Below are 19,151 nucleotides of genomic sequence, written 5' to 3'. Positions count from 1 at the left end.
TTAGGGCTGCATGATATTGGGAAAAAACTGACATTGTGATATTTTGTTTTTCTATGATATATTGCAATATGAAAACAGTTTCACCAGAATAATAGCTCTATTTGGAAAGAATTAATAATTCTAGAATGATTGGGATGATTTTGTTGGGGAGTGAATCTGCATTGAAAATAATAAACAAATAGCATAGATAAATGCAATAGAACAAATATACAAATTAAATAAACAGTGCTTTAATCTGTTTTCAAGTATGTCTAATGGTATTCAGGTACATAAATAACACTGTATAGGCTTCACTGTATAAATTAAATATAATTAATCTTTGTTAAAGCTACAAAAGGGTTTTGTTTCTTTGTATTTTGTTGTTTATTAACATTAATGACTCAGACAGCAGTGTTTAAATTAGGCTGCTGTCACTTTAAGAGCTAATGCATGGATCCAATATAATGATATTTATCCATTTTCTTTCTCAATTGTTTACATTCACGTAAGCTATACTCTTTGGCATCTTTGTGCGCTCAAATTGTTTAAACTCGCTTGAATGTTTAAACTGACAGGACCTAAAATCGTGCGAATGATACATTTTCACTCTATGTTGATGATCAAACTTTGCAATTAATCCGAGAAATACATGCGGTTTGAACTACGATCCTTATACATGACATTGCACATTCTGCGATGTTACTGTCGTGAATGCACACATCATGATATCAGTGCTAAAACGATGTATCACGCAGTCCTAAAATTAATAGAAAATGAAACAATTCATATAATATTTAGTTTGACCTTATGAGGTTGATAATCAACATGTTATGAAGGTTAAACACATCCTTCACTGGTCTTGTAAGAATTTCTGCCCCTAATTTGTACACTATTCATGGAAAGTGCCTTGAAGCAAGTAAAGTTTAAAGCGAGCAAGTTATTTGCTTTGTGCTGATTTATGACATTGGACTATATGACTATATTTTGCTGTGTACCCCTTTTTCTAACTTTAGCCTAGCTTCAGCTAATAGGACATTGCATTACTTTGGACATTCGCTATTGCCCTTGATGTTTTTAAGTTTTTGTCTGGTTCCACAAAGACCTCATTATATTTCTTCAGGGACTCCAACTAGACCCAATCATTGTTGGGCATGTAAGGAAGCACCAGGACCTGCACACTCAATTTTCAAGTCTTTCATCTTTGTTATAATTTCACTGACACTCTGCAGCACACTCTCTTTTCTTTTTCTTTCCTTAGATCCTTTTTTTCTTTTCCCAACTGTTTCTAGAAACCTTGCTTTTTTATGTTCTTCTGTTTGAATCGTCTACTCTGAATGTTGTTGTGAATCTTTCCGTTCACACTCGCACACTGTTTTTGTAAAGCTTATATATCACAACTCCTCAGTTTCCTCCCCTGTGTACACTGCTTTTAAGAACACCAAATAAAACACTTTCGGTTTCTCTTGTCACAGGTGTGAAATACGAGGGTTTAAAGTTGCGTTGCTCACGATGCGTCGACCTGACATCTGCGTTCGTTCAGTACAGCCTTAGAATTTGTCATTCACCGGCCTCTCTGATCCAGATGGCGAGTTTTGAGGAGACGTGAAACACAAACCCTGCAATTTTAATGCCAGAGGAATGCTAAGGGCTAGAAACCCCCTTAATGGAAATCACTGACTGGACCCGTATGGCCCATTACTCAACTTTTAGAGGGGGTTAAAAAGTCCATCTTGTAACATGGCTGCAGCGCCACGCTCCATCAGCGAGAATGGCCTCCAGGAGTAAAGCGACTTCCCTCGAGATGGGAAAAGCACTCCATTGTCCAGTGTGCAGAAGTGATGAGGTGTGTGAATAATAAACCCAGCTGGGTCCCAACACAATGAAGGAGAGTCATCGCACGAAGCCTGTCTGATGTCAAATAAATTTCCAAAAAGTTTATTTTGTTCATGAACACTCAATGATTAGTCCTTGAGCTACGGTGATGCTGGTTGTCCACTTAAATTTCATGCATTGGATGCATTGTCAAAGACACAAGTCTTTTGGGAAGTACACTTTTGAACAATCTGGTAAATTTCTATTATAGCTTTTCTCATGCTACTGCCACCTTATGATCAATCGCTTTTTGTATTCCTCCTTTGTCAGTCACTTTTGATGAACGCATCTGTTAAATTTTAAAAATACCTTTTTGTTGCTGGGATTGTCAATGCTCGCTCGCCAAGTGAACCAACACCTCTCATTCTCCAATGATTATGTAAAAACAATTAGTGATCTGTAATTTTAGCTGCAAATATTTGTCGTATTTAAGATAAAAAAAGCTAATTGGAAAGTAATTTCAATTAAAACCATGTTAAAAAAATTATATTAACAGTGCAATAACAGTAAGTAGAAAAATCTAGAAAGAACAGTTCTAGTGTTTCAAATAATCCAGTCATAGACAATAATATCGTGGATTGCACTGCTTGCTGAACACCAGTAAAATGAAGTGCTTTACTAACATTTTAATTCATTCGCCCAAATGCATCTTGTACCCTTAAAAATATAATCAGACAAATACACAACATAAAGATAATTTAGCAATTTGCTTCTGCACAAAATGAGAATGCATCATGAAAGTGAACTGCACTAATGGTAAGTCACTTTGTAAATGTGCTCTTTTTCTACAATAGCAAAGTACGTTCAAAACCAAAGCATAAAAAATTATTGTATTACAGTAGTGTGCTCTTTGTAACTAGTATTTTGGAGGTTTTCACAACAAGGGCAGTTTTCACTTTTTTTAATACATCTTTAAATCAATACGTAAAATGTGTGAATATTTGGTTTACTTTTATTTATATATTTAATTTTAGTCAGAGCAAAATTGATTGATTGATTTCTCAGCCCTATTGACATTGTAGGATTGTTAATCATCACTGTCATTCAGATAGCAGCAGAAGATTGACTTCTGGCCATTTTAATTATGCAAATGACTAGGGTTGCCATGGTACAAAATTCTAGTAGTCGGTACTAGGGATTATGTTGATAATCGATTAATCTGTTGAATTTTTTCTTAGATTAATTGGATGAAAAATCTAAAAATAAAATGATACAAATATTATACATAAAATAAAATGTTTTAATTAAACATATGTTGGTTTCTTCAAGCATCTCGTTGACGTTCCCGCAGTTCTTCTGGATTTAGTCTGTCTCAGTTTTTTCTGTTTCTTCATGTAATCACAGACGGACTCGATGATGGTGAGATCAGATCATACCGGCTGGTGTCAGATTCCTTGTGCATACAGAAATCTCACTGGATTATTACAATTAATGGCAAAAAGAATGTTTGGAAATGTAAACTGATATTTCCTACTGACACACTACAGCAAAAGATATAAATAACTGACTTAAAACCATTTTTTTTGGATATTAACATGCCTAAGACTTTTGCACAGTACTGTATGTCTGTGATTGGCTCCAATGATCAATACTTCAAAAACATGTTGTGAAACGAAACCTTTGACGCTCTTCACTTACACAGATACACACAGGAGTGTTTGAAAGCATCCGCCTATCAGCGGCTACCGAATATAACCGGTACTCGGTACTACAAGCTTTTAAAATGTCAGTACGACTTTGCACCAAAGTACCAGTACTTTTCACAACCCCACAAATGACTATTATTGTGACAGAAATCGCTCCTTGTGAAGTGAAACCTGCAGTCATGTGAAGATGTTGCTCTTGTAAAGCATGTCAGTCCTGTTGCTCTCAGCGGGTCCCTGTGGCATTTCCCCTGACTGCCCTGCTCCACTTCCTGTTGTTGAATTCTTTCGCTCCCTTTCGCTCTACATGTTTAATCTCAAACAATAGTGACTGTTGTCAGATTTGGAGTGCTAATTACTTTATTTATACTATGCAGTCTTCATGCATCATATTTTACTTGACCTTTTCATTTGTGCCTCAGTTTTAAGTAAAGTATTTTATGTCTAATAAATTACATATTAAGAAAAAGCACGCATTAGTCTTTATGGCTAAATGTTTTGTGAAAATATGATTTCAGCAACTGCATTTTTGTAGAGGTTAAGATATTTCAGATCACTTTGTTTCATCTTCAGCTCTCTCTCTGTTCTGTCCATCACTCAGTCCATCTTCATAGCTTCAGAAATGCATTTCATATTTCTGAGTCTTTTGGCAGCATTCATATTCTCTTTGAAACACATTTGGCTCAAGTCAAAACATCAGAGCTGTCACAGATGTAGCAACATCAGTCATGAGGTTATACATTATGCATTGCATTGCCAACTGAGTACTGGCTCTAATTGAGCTTACTTTCAGATGAGGTCGGTCTTTAAAAGTTAGAAACGCTTATGTGTGCTACTTTTTTAATTACCGTATTACTCTTGCTAATTAATCAGCTTGGGGGAGAGTGATACAATGTTTAGACAACATGTCTCTCTTCAATAACTTGCCAAGCAGACAGCCTCAGATATAAAACCGCGTTCCTATCCGGCACTTTTTTTCATGCATTTTCTTGGATCTGCGTTCCAGTGATAACATCAGTGGGTTTTGAACTTTATCTTACATGTTCAAAAAGTGACAAAAAATATATCTACTCCAAAACTTAAGGGACTTGATCATAAAAATAAGTTTTTATCTGAAACTTTGAAATGACAAACTTTTATTTTTATTCAACAATTATCTTATTGACTTTTTGGAATTTGGAATTTGAAATTTAATTTTGTTTTGACTTTTCAAAGATCAATTGCGTACGGTTATGGGTCACACGGCAAAGTTTTAACCTTGAAACATGAATAAATCCCTAACTCCAAGTATACACCACGTTAACAGTGATGCTTGCCTTCAACAACACTAAAATGTTTGTGGAAATGTTTGATTTTGTCAGTCAAGTCAAACAAAGAACATCTGACAACACGACCTAAACTTTGAACAGCCGTCACTGCACAAATGATTGGTTAATTATTAACTAATTCATCATGGAGAAAGCTAATATTCTGCAATTCTATAGTTTACCAGAATATCATGCTCAGATTGCACATAAAATGTCATCATAACAACTTGACCTTGAGGAAAGTTGAGTGGTGGGTCAAGTTGATGTGTCCTGATTCGTCTTTAGGCCTGTGAAGGTCCCAACTGGCCCGTCATTCATTTTTCTTAATATTTACTTCACTCTGCTGTCACATGTCTGTCCATTTCATCCACTTTACAAAAACTCATTCTAGACAGTGAGCAGTGAGCTCTGGCGTGAGCAACACTGAGCTGTCAATCACATAATCTGCCACCGTCTGCGTTTTCTGCCCTGCTGCAGCAGTCGCTGCCCCAGAGAAACAGCATCCCGTCTTTCAGCAGGCCTCTCTGTCTTTGTGTTGAGTGGAGGAGGATTGTGAGGAGATGGAAAACAGGACGGTGTCTGTCAGCAGATTTCATCAGCTCTTATTTAATGACATGAAATCCAAATTGACCAGATTTACTGTAATGTTTCTGGTCTTATTGCACACGTTTAGTCGTTACTTGCTATTCTGCTTTATTCTAAATGTCTTTAATATCTTTCATCAAAATGCATTAGCTTTAATTTTTCTGCAGCCATTACTAAGGCTGAATGGCCTTGGAAAAATTATAAAATCAAATCCAATCATATCCTGACCTACAATAATGTAATTCAATGTTCTTATAAATATATATATATATAATAATAAATGAATAAATAGTGATACTGAGTATTCTGTTTCACACAAACATTTCATGTTACAGAAGATGCATTTTGAATGCAGTTTTAGATACCTAAATCTATTTAAGATTTGGTACCATTATCATGACTGTCATGTATGTTCCATATATATTCAATATGTTCCTTGAGGGTCGCACGCACGCACACACACACACACACACACACACACAACCCTTAACCCTTCCAACTTTTAAGGGGCTACTACTTTAGGGCTTTCATTTGTCCTGTTGTCGACAGACTCAAGTGCGTTGAGTACATCAGAAACTGAACACGCATCTGTATACTGTATCCCGTGTAGACAGCATCAAAGATTATAACCAACTACGGTGCGATGATTTAGAACTATTCGTCGATGTCTTGTGTAGGCTGTGTAGGCAGACATAATATGCCAATGTATTTGCCTGTATGACTTTCCAGATCCTGCAATATAAAAAAACAAGCTGATTTTGGAGCTTTAGTAAATAAATGCTTTGTTTATAATGAGGAGGTACAAAGACCTCTTATGTCAAAAGTTCAAGGCAAATTTGATTTCTCATGTAATGACCCCTTTAATTATCCATTAATGATTCTGGATCTTTAGAACTGAACTGATGGGAAACCTTGGAAACAAATACTTCTCATATGACTCTGACTGTTTGTTTGTTTTTTCAAGGTAATGTGGGCGGAACAGCAGGTGGTAAAACGAAGAAAGAAGAGGGATATTTACAACGAGCCGACCGATCCGAAGTTTGCACAGCAGTGGTACTTGGTGAGTAAATAGCTCATCGGTTTCTTTGTGTGCATACGTGTGTTCACAAACTGTTTGTTTATTTGGAAGCACTATACCTCCCGCTCAGATTGGATGGTCTGGGTGGGCTGTTGTAATGTTCTGTTTGGATTCATAGAATTCTGTTCCTTTTGCCCCTATTAAATGGGACGTTGTGTAACGGCGAACTTGTTGCCATTATGGTCATCCGGTGGAGCTTAAAGTTTAATCAGCCGGTTGTGATTTGGCTCTTCGGAAACATTCCAGAAGTGCTGGCCTTCACTTTCCGTCAGTCTTTATACATATCTTCTCCTGATATGCCACTCACTATTTTAAAGTGGCCGTATTTAATTTGTTTGTGAGTGAGATGTTGAAATGATTTATGACTATTTATATTCACACATTTTTATTGATCTAAATTAATTTCATTCCTATTGAAGATTTTTACTGTTTGGATGCAGTTTAAACTGCAATTTGATGAAAATACACATTTTCATGAGAAATGAGCAGCATTTAGAATCAACACTACCAAAATAACAATAACACGTGAAGAAAGCAATGCTCTGAGAGTCACTTGACTAAAGAAGTGCTTGATCACCTGCTTCTTACTTGAAAACACAAGAATTCGAAGCAGCACCCCAATTGCATCTGCCGTAAATATTAGCTGCCTCCTCAAATAAATCTCTGGATGAAACTTGGATGTAACAAAGATGGGTGAAAGAGGGGATATGTTTGTGATTGAAAAGATTACATGGCAGTGACTGATCAGCCTAAACATTATGACCAGTCACGGGTGAAGCGAATATTGTTAATCATCAGGTCTAGGTAGATTAGATGGTAGGCAAACAATCAGTTCTTATAATCAACGTGTTGGATGCAGGAGAAATGCACAGGAATAAAGGTCTGAGCGACTTTGACAAGTGCCAAATTGTAATGGCAAGGTGCCTGGGTCAGACTATCTCTGGCTTGTGGCTTGCTCCCAGCAGTGGAGAGAATTTACCAACAATGGTCCGAGGAGGGACAAACCACAAACTGGCAACAGGGTGTTGGGCCACCAAGGCTTATTGTTGCTCGAGGACAACAAAGGCTATCCCATCTGGTCCGAGCCAACAGAAATTCTACTGTGGCACAGGTCACACAAACTTTTAATGATGGTTATGGGAGGAATGTGTTACAACACCCAGTGCATCGCACTCTGCTGCGTATGGGACTCTGTACCTATCAGAGCACCTATGATGACCCCTGTCCATCGTCAAAAGTGCTTACAATGGGCATGCAAGCGTTGGAACTTCATCTTGAAACCAAGTTCGATCGACAGCGGCTCCACCTCACAACCTTCAGGTCTTGAAGGATCTGCTGCTAATGTCCTGGTGCCTGATACCACAGGACACCTTCTTGTAGACTTCTTGCCTAGGTGGGTCAGTGCTGTTTTGGGAAGCATGCGCAGGGCCAACAGCGTATTAGGCATGTGGTCATAATGTTTTGGCTGATCTGTGTATTTTTCTATTATTATCTTAGATCTGCTCCACCTCTTTTAATTGGATAGAAATTTCATTTAGATTACACCAATTCTTCTTTTTTCCCACGATTGAGGTGTTTACAAAGGCTTTTTTCATACTGAGCTATTAGTGAGATTATTATCATTATTAGACTCCATGTAAATGTAACTCATGGGATCATATGACCATTTGTCAAGGTTGGAAAGCTTATGATTCAGTTCAAATTTTTTTTAAAAGATGGTTTTAGAGTGCTATATTTCAACTCTGATACTATAATAATTCATGCAGTGTTTTACTGTTATTTGTAATGTTTTTCTTATAGTCTCCTCTTATTTTTCTACTTTCACTATTACTAAAACAATGACCATTAAATGAATGTGCACTTTTTAAAACCCTCATGCATACTTAAATTATAACTTAAAGATCTGTTTTCAATGACAGTTATTTAACTAGTTGTTAAGGTTCCCCCAACACCCCATATATGTTTTTTATGAGAATTCTGAGAATCGTTAATTTGTGTTAAGTCATTGCTCAGTCATTTCTTCATTCAGTGGTGATTCACCAGACCCGGACGTTTTGTTCCAGCTAATGAACCAAGAAGACAATAGATGCTTTTTCTCACATCATTTTGAGGAATGTCATGACTTGGAAAAAACCCACAAAAAAAAAACAATAAAATTGTACTCTGAGCTCCAGTCCTTTTTCAACACATTTTTTTCCCATCTTTGTGGCAATCAATCATGTTTATCAGTACAACGGGTAAAAGCCACTCAATAACATTTCCGCAGAATGGAATGCTGGGAAAGTTGACCGAAGGTTATCAACTGCAATTTATCAGCCTCACCGCCATTATAACTGGACCTTTGAGGCGAGATTGCATCATTTTGCCTGATGTAGACCTAAGAAATAAACTGTCAGTTCTCTTCGTTTGACTTGCAATCCCAGGATACACAAGAGAATGTATAATTTTGGGGTCATCAGAACTTACTGCGCCTTACTGGCTTCAATTTCTCCCTGCAACCACCCTGGGGAGCAGAGCAGTTACACTGTGACCAAGAGGAGATTCAAAGAGCCATGCAGAGAAATAAATTCAATTTTCTGCTCAGATAAACTCGGGTGGCCACGCTCATTTCTGCACTGGAGTGACACACGTGTGAAGTGGGGTGAAGTCAGATCTCTTTGGTCAGACAGTGGTTGGCTGTACCGTCACCCTCACAGCGTTTTTTGCTTGGTTGTTCGACATTTGCATGTGTTTGTTTTCGGGATGCACCGATATGAAAAAGTAAGTTTTAAAATTAATTTTACACACAAAAAAAATAGATATATTGCCATATAAATAAATAAAACAATGCCTAAATAATGCAAACAAGTCATTTGACAACATTACGTGTGTATAAAGAATCAACATGTATATGCCATGGATAAATAAAATGGGATAGCCTATGCATGGACAATAATTCAATTAATTATATTTATGCAAACATAATATTAGAAAAACTGCGCAAAAACTGCTTCATATTATTTTATATATTAGTTTGTGTGGAAATAACATAAAATTGTGCGACATAAAACTAGTGTAAACTACAGCAAAATCTCTATCAGTTAACACAGCAAGAGAACCACAAGAAACTCCAGAACTTAGGGTACAGTATGTGAAGGGCATTGAGTGTGTCAGGGCATTGCAATAACTGAGACAGGATGTTGTGAAAGCATTTACTAGAGTTTCAGCATCTTTCATGTCTAGTACAGGACGCCATGTGCTATTGAGGTGACTGCAGTCTGCAGGCTTGAACTAGAGAGCTGGTTTGAGCTTCAAAAGTGAAAGATAATCCTCAAGCACAGGTTGATGTTTGGCGTCAGCTGAATAGCTAGCCGGAGAGAAGTGGCATCTATGCTGATCTGTTTTTTTTTTTCTCCCTGTTCCATTCAGTACAATGAAGATCATCGTGACCTCAACGTGAAGGAAGCCTGGAAGCAGGGCGTCACTGGACAAGGCGTCGTCGTGTCCATATTAGATGATGGAATTGAAAAAAACCACCCAGATTTGCTTCAAAACTATGTGAGTTTGAGTAAACAACCATTTCCTTTGACATAAAACCTAAAACAAAATAAGTTCACTAAATGTTCCCTCATATTTTCAGGATCCAGATGCTAGCTATGATGTTAACGATGGCGACCCAGACCCTCAACCTCGATACACCCAGCTCAATGATAACAGGTATTGTGTACAAGATAACCAGTTAACATAATTGACTGTAATTTACTTGATGGATTCAAACCTAGTTTAGGTCCCCATTTGCAAAGCCAGTGACTCATGGGCTGTTGCAGCTCAAACTGTTGTTGTTTGTTTTTCCCGTCTTAGCCATCACTGTATTTTGTGCCTAGGCCTGAAGCTCCTGGCATAAAACCAGCTGAAGTATGAATACTACTATACATTTACTGCTTTACTTAATGAGGCCAAAGGTTTCCCCTGCAGTGTGGAGATGGGCACAGGAATACACAGCCTGTAATGGTGTGATTAGTGCTGTTGCCGTAGCCCATTTATATTGGACAGGAACTGCTTTTCCTAATGAGTTTTTTTGCTTACCCAGCAAGCACATGGTACCACTATAATTTTCAGAAATGCAATCTACAATAATGATTTTCGTTCATCATTCATCATTATTCATTTATTGCATCATTTACTAATTTAATGGTGTTACACATGATCACTCTTGGTCAGATGCAGTTTACTATGTAAAATCCCTGCAAAAAAATAAATAAATAAACTTCTGCAGTTTATGTGAATTGACTCAGCAAAATGCAAAACGTACAACAAAAGAAGTTACTTGATATTTTAGTGCACATTCAGTGACATTCACACTGACAGCTATTCAAAAGTCTCTGTACTGTAGCTGCCGTTCCTACCCGGCTGCATGCTGTTTTCTGTTCAAGTTTATCCTACAGTATGTAGGGTCACTGGGTGTGCTGGAGCTAGCATATCTTCCTGCCGAAAGCATATTTTTTACACTAAATTAAATTCATTTATATGTAATACTCTTGAGACAAGCATGCAGTTAGTAGTAGGCAGCAGGCAACAGCTTTCACTGGATGCTTTCTGCATTGTGCGTTTTGTTGCTGGGAAATTAGTTTCTTTGTGATTGATGTGTTGTGAATTTAGTTCCCTCTGTGGATTGTGTTTTGTTGCCTTGGTAATGGCTATTCACTTTACTGGGTGTTTTTTGGCCTAGTTCCTTAAATCACTAGGGATTTAGGTTAAATTGTGAAGAAGGTTGGTGTTGAGAACGGGTTACTTTAAAGGAGAAGATTCTGTCAGTATGTCAATCTGAACCTGTAAGCTTTTTTCTTTCTGTGAAAATCTCCATTTAGACACAGTTAGTAGTGACCTTGGACTTTCAAGCTAAAAAAACCCCTCAAATTAGTCCATGCGACTTGAGCGCTAAATTCCTGGTCTTCTGGAGCCATACGATAGTTTTGTGACAAACCAAAAAGAACAAAATCCCTAATTGTTTACCTCCGCCGTAGCTCGCAGTTGTTGTTGTTTTATTTGTTTTATGTATAAATATGCGGCATATTTGATTTGAGAGCTGCATTGGAGATGAAGGTAATAATTGAATAATCAATGAAAAAAAAAAGAATAAATAGTTTGGGTTCGGTAAGGTTTTTAAATGTTTTTGCTGCCTCTTATGTTCACCAAGGCTGCATTTATTTGATCCCAAAATAATAATAATAATAATAATAATAGTAATATTGTGAAATATTATTAAAAATTTTAAATAACCATTTTATATTTTAATATATTTTAAAGTGTAATTTATTCCTGTGATGGAAAAGCTGAATTTTCAGCATCATTACTCCAGTCTTCAGTGTCACATGATCCTTCAGAAATCATTCTAAAATGTTGAATTTATGCACATGAAACATTTCTTATTGTTAAGAATGTTGAAATTGCTTAATGTTTTTGTGGCATCCATGATCATGTTTTTTCAGGATTCTTTGATGAATAGAATGCTAAAAAAAAAACAGCATTTATTTGAAATAGAAATTTTGTAACACAAATGCCTTTACAGTCACTTTATGGCTGTAATGCATGCTTCATGAATGAGAGTAAAAAACTTTTTTTTAATCTTACTGACCCCAAACTTTTGAACGGTAGTGTAAAAATATCTGTCTGTTTATCACTCAAAGATGTAGGCTATAGCTTCAGATGAATTGGAATATATACACATGAGTGATATGAGCTTTTTCACAGTGCTTTTATATTGTTTTTTTGATTCAGTTTGTGGGCAATATAATGCAAAAGATATGTATGAAGATTTAAACGTTTTTTGTGTTTTTTTTTTTTTTTTTTTTTAAGTTTTCCATGGAATAACTAACCGTATACAAATTTGTAGTGAAATGAAGGTTAGTCAGTGATGACAGAACGGTCATTTCATCGGGTGAACTATTCCTTCTATTCATTTCTGTCATCACCACCCCTCCAAACTGAATCAAATCAATATTTATAAAACAAGACATTGTTATGGACATCACCGCTAAACTCTCTGTTGCCATCTAATGAAGAGTTGAACTCTGGTCTGTCCTTATTTCACTTTGGGATTTTCCTCTTTTGTCCATTTTTTTTTTTTTTTTTTAGGATACCAGCCAAAGAGCCGTTTTTATCTTGAGGCTAACCATGATTGGTGATGACAGGCAGAAAAGCGTATAGTTACGAGTGGGTAGAAATCAATGCTCTTGGGCTGAATGGCACAGCTTTGTAGTCTTTGGAGGGGCCGTCCCGTGCTCCACTAATGAAAGTACCCCACAGTGTAGGCCGCGTTGGCGTAACTCCTATAATGTACTCTAATGAAATAACATCTTTGGTGCTAGATGAAATGTGATCAAGTTTGACTTTTAAAACATTTCGTAAATGATTTTGCAATGCAGAAACACTTTCCTAGTCACTATAAAGCATTAAGGATCAGTTAAAATGTCTCTGTCTGATAATGCAAAGACAGCAGGAGATACATTAGTAGCAGTAGTACAACAGCAGGAGCAATTTTGCTCGTCCTACACGTTATTTAGCTGCCATGTTTTCTTCTGACCCCTGCTGTGAAATTCCCCTTCTTCAATCCACAGTTTTTTCAGATACCCATCTCTTCTTGTCGCTTTATTCCTCTCTGTTCTAACACACTGCACTCCAGATAGGTATTTCACCATTGCACTGATCTAGTCTTTGCATCTTATACCACAGAACCACAAAGCTGGTTTCAGGTTTGCAACAGTAGCAGGGAACCTTTAGTAACACTTTCTGTTCTCAAGGCTTGTGTGACACCAACCCTGTGTGTGTGTGTACGTAAATAAGTGCATGTACAATACAAAATCATTGCACATGCAATTTAATAATTTGCCATTTTAAATGTGCAATTGTTAAGTTATTAAAAAAACATAGTTAAATTGATTTTAAAATGCTTTTAATGGGCAATTCAGTAACCCATTTCTTATATTTATTTAAAAGCTCAATTTCAATTAATAAATTCATACTCTTATTACTCATATGACTGTTATTGGATACATATTACTGTTTGTAGACTGATATTAATTGTTTTCTTGGTGCATGTATAGTACATGATAATAGTTTCTTACATTCATTTTTTCGATCTATTTTTAGTTTTACTTAAAACATTTAGAATCTTGGCTTTTATTAATGCTTTTTATCGGTTTCTGAGCTAAAGTATAAATACAGAAATGTTTTTCTATTTATTTTGATATTATTTGTCAAATATCTTCAAAGGATAATAAATATTGAGATTTAACCCTAGCCCCCACCCCTAGTGTTTGTATGGTGCATTTTAGTGTGCTTTTCTCAGTGTCAAATCTGGATTTTTTGTAAAACATCCGTTTACCAGTGCTCTAACAATCCTCGGCTGTGTTATAAAGTGGATAAATAATGCAGTTCGCATTTTGAATTTTTAAGTGCGTTTCCACGGAAGTGGGGCATGTTGAGTCAGCGCTGTGTTTCGGCAGAAACCTAAGCTGTGGCGAGAAGTGTTGGAGCCACATAAAGGCCTTTCTTTTCATACTTTCATCTCTGAAGAGCTCTTTTCCGTAAAACAATTATTGTTTTTTTAGTCATTTCTGTAATTTACCTTAAAAATATTTTTCAGATATGTTTGTGTACATTGTCTGCGTATGATAAAATTCAACAATGATATCATTCATATATATATCTGTGTGTGTGTCTGTGTCTGCGTGTGTGTGTGTGTGTGTGTGTGGTGGTGTTGGTCTATGTACACATGCAGATGGATGTCTTTACCATGATTAAATCTTATCTTTTTTTTAGAATTCGTTGTATTTAATTTTCTTATCTTTCTCTCTAGATATCCGATACTCGTATCAGTTGACTATGCCAAGCACCTTAATACATTAATTACTCTCATGTGCAGTTCTGTGTTGACTCTTACCATATGTTAAAAATAAAATAAAAAATTCAGTTGGCTTTGATACAATTACAGATTGAGACTGAGTCTCAAGCTTTCCTCTGCACTTAAAAATGTTCAGCAGTGAGTTATAGTAAAGATGAACATGTATTAGAAATCATATCTTTTATAGATCGCTGTCTTCAGCCATGCAGTGCTTTATGGGTGTTTGGCACAACTTTAGAGACCCGTTCTCTCAGGGTGTAATCTGATCAAGATCGGCTCAAAACGTGTGCTGATAAAACATCAGAGGTTACCATAACACACAGTGTTGTTTGGTGTATTAAAACTGCACATCTGGAAATGCCTTTTGTTCAGACAAAGGCAGGATGAAGTATTCCCTCATATACAGTTCCCACAGTTAATGTGTTTGTACTAGCCAGTCAAGTGAGTTTTGCTTAGCAGCAGCTCAAAAAGGACTGTATACTTTCCTGTCCTGTCATTGTTAATTCATCAGGCACAATATGAGAGAGAAGACAGAAATATGTAGTGTTAAGTCAAGCAGAACAGCTCTGCTCTTCCATAAAATCATAACTCGTAGAGAGGATAGTGAGCCTTCCGTTAAAGATTCCGCTTGACGGCCTCTAGACTTGCGCCTGGTTTCTCTCCCAAGATTAAAACACTGAAGCACTCCCCTGGACTTATTTTCCTGAGCCTCCGATAAAGCCAGCTGGAATTCTGCCTAATCCAATTTTAAGATGGTTATGAATACATCTGTATTGAATGTATTAAAACACTCAGTATGTGTAACGTGGGCCTGCTAATTCAAGCAAAACATGCTGATCTTTCTGCAGGAAACCTTTTTAAACATCTTAAATGTCTTTACATATGATATCCAACTATATTTTTTCATTCACTTCTGGTAATCTCCAATTAACACGACATATCATGATGTTTAATATGGTGAGGGTTGTAGATGATAATATGCATTCTGTAGAAGCTTCGTTTAGTTAAAAGTGGCTATATGTATAATTCAGAAACCCTTGTTATTAGCGACACCGCTGGCCGTTAAACGAACTGCACCCAGCAACTTACTGCTCGTGCTCACACTCGTGCACACATACATTTTTCGTAATTTGCTCAGAAGTAAAAAAGATTTTGGAAACGGCTTTGCAGCAATATACTGTTAACGAACATCTAGGCGTTGTTCACACTGAGAGCGACATTTAGATGATTATATGTGCTGCCCACTTTCCTCTCAATAGCCAGATAAACACAACAAAAATTAAAATGACACTTATGATAGTTTGATGAAGTATATCTGAGACTATATACTATATAGATCTGACTATGTGAGAATATAGTTTGAAATAATCCCCTTTCTTTGCATGACATTTTGCATTTCTTTGCATGGCATTATCCCGAATATTGTGTAAGCATTCATTTTATGTGTCATTGAACGGAAGAGAGGTTCCCAGTGAAACCGGCCCGAGTCCTTCACATTAAAATCAGTCTACAGGCTTTCATAGACAACCTAGAGAGTCAGGGAATTGGTGTTGTTTTTTAAGTTTCATCACAAGCTGTTCACACATTGGCAGTACAAGAAACCATTAATAAAGCCACTTTAATGTGAGAATGCTGGAACATTTTCAGTGAGGAATCCTTGTCAGTTGTCAGAATCTTTTATTTATTTATTCTTTATATTTTATTTATTTAATAAATTCTATTTATTTTCTATAAAATAGTGAGATATTTCAGTCCTTTTCAAAATTTTAATTTGTAGGTCAAAGAGCAGTTACACACTTAAAGGTTTATCCAAAAATATAATGTATGCACCCTCATCTCAATCCAAACACAAGATAAGTAATTCCATAAATCATAAAGTCATTAATTTAATGGACAAAATGGCATTTTTGAAATGTCATTTTATCCACATGAGGGTAAATGACAGATTCTTTTCATTTTTTTGTTTAAATTAACCCTTTATTAGCCCTTTCCCATCACATCTGTTGTCTTTACATGTTTTGAATGACATTGCACTTCTTAGCAAAAGCTATTTAAAATATAGTTCCAATTGCCTCACTCATTATCTCTTCCATATGTAAAGAATAGTTTGCTTGGTTGCGTCTACAAACTTTTTGGATGACTTCCTGTGGAGGAGATGCCAAACAGTCATCCAGCCCAGAATAATCCTGTTCTTATAAGAACTGAGCTGTATGTCAAGAGCAGTACGTTTGCAGGTTTGAATCCTCTCAGGGTTATATAAAGGTCCAAACCGGATGTCTTAGTAAAAACGCCTGTGGTGTTGGAGAAAGCAGATGGTCCAGCGTGTCCTACATTGACTGATTTTCTTCTGTTATATGAAGCAGAAATACTCTTATTTTACATCTGCTGTTAGTGCTGATTGACTTGTTGGCAAATTTTATGCAGTACTCTGTCTTATAAATGTTTAGATTTCTATTTCAAATAAATGCTTTTTAAATTTTTATTTATCAAAGAACAAGAAACAAATGTACAACAGTTTACACAAAAATATGAAGCACAATTGTTTTCAACAGTGATAATAAGAAATGTTTCTTGAGCAGCAAATCAGCATATTAGAGTGATTTCTGTAGGATCATGTGACACTGAAGACTGGAGTAATCATGCTGAAAATTCAGCTTTGCCATCAAAGGAATAAATTACATTTTTACATTTGCATTCAAATACATTCACAAAGAAAACGGTTAATTAAAATTGTTGTCATATTTCACAATAATTACCTGTTTTTTTTTTGTTTTACATGTTTGATAATTAGTGTAAAATGTGTTTCGACTTGCTCATTACTGGGCTCACACATAACCTACAGTTTCAGAATTTTATAGAAAACTGCTCAGGTTTCCGCACGATTCGAGCTCTACACATCTCCCGCCTCTTGCCTGCTCATTTACGAGATGTTTTGCCTAATTTTATTATGCTTTTTCAGCTGCCAGTGTAAAATTGTATTACTCTCAGCTCTGTAAAAGTCCGTTTAAATCAGCAGAATTTTGCCTAGATTTTTGTCCTCCCAAAATCAGTGCAGGAAATGCAATGGTCTGCACATTCCTTCCAGACCTGCTAGATTCAATCTGAAATGGCAATAAAACTCTTATATTTGTCCAGGCTTTACATCTATCAGACAGCTCAGTAGTGGCATATCTCACTCTCAACATCAGAAACCTGCATCTGTTTAGCTTTAAAGTGAGTCAGCATGGGGGGAAGGCAACGCAAGGTGTCTCACCAAACTAAATCTTCAGCATTAAACCATCCAGCCACGATAACAGCCCATGAATTTGGATGCAGTCACGTACAATTATCACGTACACAAGAACAGCACTTTTCGAGGTTCAAGCCCGAGGATAATTCACAGTTATTAAAGAACAGTGGTGGGTTGGGAATTGAGAAATCCCACGGTTATAATTTAAGCTGCTGAAATCTATATCTTGTTCAGGTGCATGGGAGATGCATCGATTATCTATTGATTCACATTTTAGTTTAAAATGCATTAGAAAGGGCAAGTCAGGTTAGTGTCACTACATTGCTGTTCAGTCTCTGCACAAATTCAGTCATCCAGGGCGTTTGCATTGTAGAAATGTGTCGAGGAGCATCTGGACTAGTTTTTCATTTAGAACATGTCACTCATCCATGCATCATCGGGGACAGTTGAAGAATGGTGAACATTCACCACATTTATCTTCATCAAATTGTGATGTTTTGAGACAGGCAGATTGCCAGTATATGCAAAGTTAAATACAAATTCAAATTGTGTAATGTAAAGCAATGTTTTAAAATAAATAAATAATAGTGTAATATGTATGAAGACTTCATATGCAAAAGCCGCCACCTCCGTCAATCGATGCTAGATAACGATATTGAGCGAATGCTCTTCGCACATAGTGTACGATCATCAAATACTTTCGCTTCAAACCCGCTAAATCCCAGCCTCAGCCCATTCAGAAATTCATTGTACAAGCAAAAGCCTCGAAGTTCAAAGAACCAATCAGAAGACGCTAATCGAATCATGTGATTTCAGGATGAATGATGGCGTACATATGAGCTGCAAGTTTTTATCCTGATTTTTAACTAAACAAGATGGAGGAGTATGATGAAATGGATGAACCTGTGGTACTGGAGTTTCAGTCACTGGCAAAAGGAAACGTCATCAACCTCGTAATTCTGTCCGTTCTAAGGCTAAAGAAAATCGTTACAGTGGCAATGACAGGGTTTTGGAAGTAGCATGTAAACACAACAGTGTTTCGTGTGATACTGTAACTCTGACAGAAACGGACATAAGCTACATTAAAGAACAGCTCTATTCTTCCCATGATAAAGTGAAACATGACGCCGACTTAGAGGTTTTTGCAAAAACACACACACACACACACACACACACACACACACACACACACACACACACACACACACACACACACACACGGACAATCAAATTAGTTAAATACTAATGAATTGACTTAAGTGACATTTTTTGAAAAATGGCATTTCAATAACTGACTAATAACCTTTTCACTGCCATTTAAGTGAAATTACTGAACCTAAACAGAGGAGCCTGATAAAAATGCTCATTTAAAAGAAAGAGGTTTTTGCATCTGAAGTCTTCATATGTAATGTATGTATAAAAGTTAAATAAACTTATGAAATAAAAAGAATATTATGTAAATATTTTATTTAACTTGTATATACATCAAGTCCACATATTTTGTCCCACAAAGATTTATCACTAAAATGTAAAATGCAATATAAATGATGATATTTAATCATATTTACGTCATGTG

General features: G+C 36.4%; 1 protein-coding gene across 2 annotated transcripts in view; it reads left to right on the top strand.

Annotated features, from left to right (window-relative positions):
• furina (furin (paired basic amino acid cleaving enzyme) a) overlaps positions 1-19,151 on the top strand; it is an 83,394-nt gene that overhangs the window by 39,585 nt on the left and 24,658 nt on the right. For both annotated transcript variants that reach the window (XM_079867217.1, XM_079867218.1), the window contains exons 4-6: positions 6,351-6,446; positions 9,873-10,001; positions 10,084-10,160. In XM_079867217.1, coding sequence (XP_079723343.1) covers positions 6,351-6,446; positions 9,873-10,001; positions 10,084-10,160 — 302 coding nt within the window. The remainder of the gene's footprint in view (positions 1-6,350; positions 6,447-9,872; positions 10,002-10,083; positions 10,161-19,151) is intronic.

Source organism: Squalius cephalus (genome assembly GCF_949319135.1).
Source record: "Squalius cephalus genome assembly, chromosome: 3".
In the NCBI taxonomy this organism is placed as follows: Eukaryota; Metazoa; Chordata; class Actinopteri; order Cypriniformes; family Leuciscidae; genus Squalius; species Squalius cephalus.
Note: the sequence above shows the minus strand (reverse complement) of the source record. Positions and strands in the feature narration are given on the sequence as shown.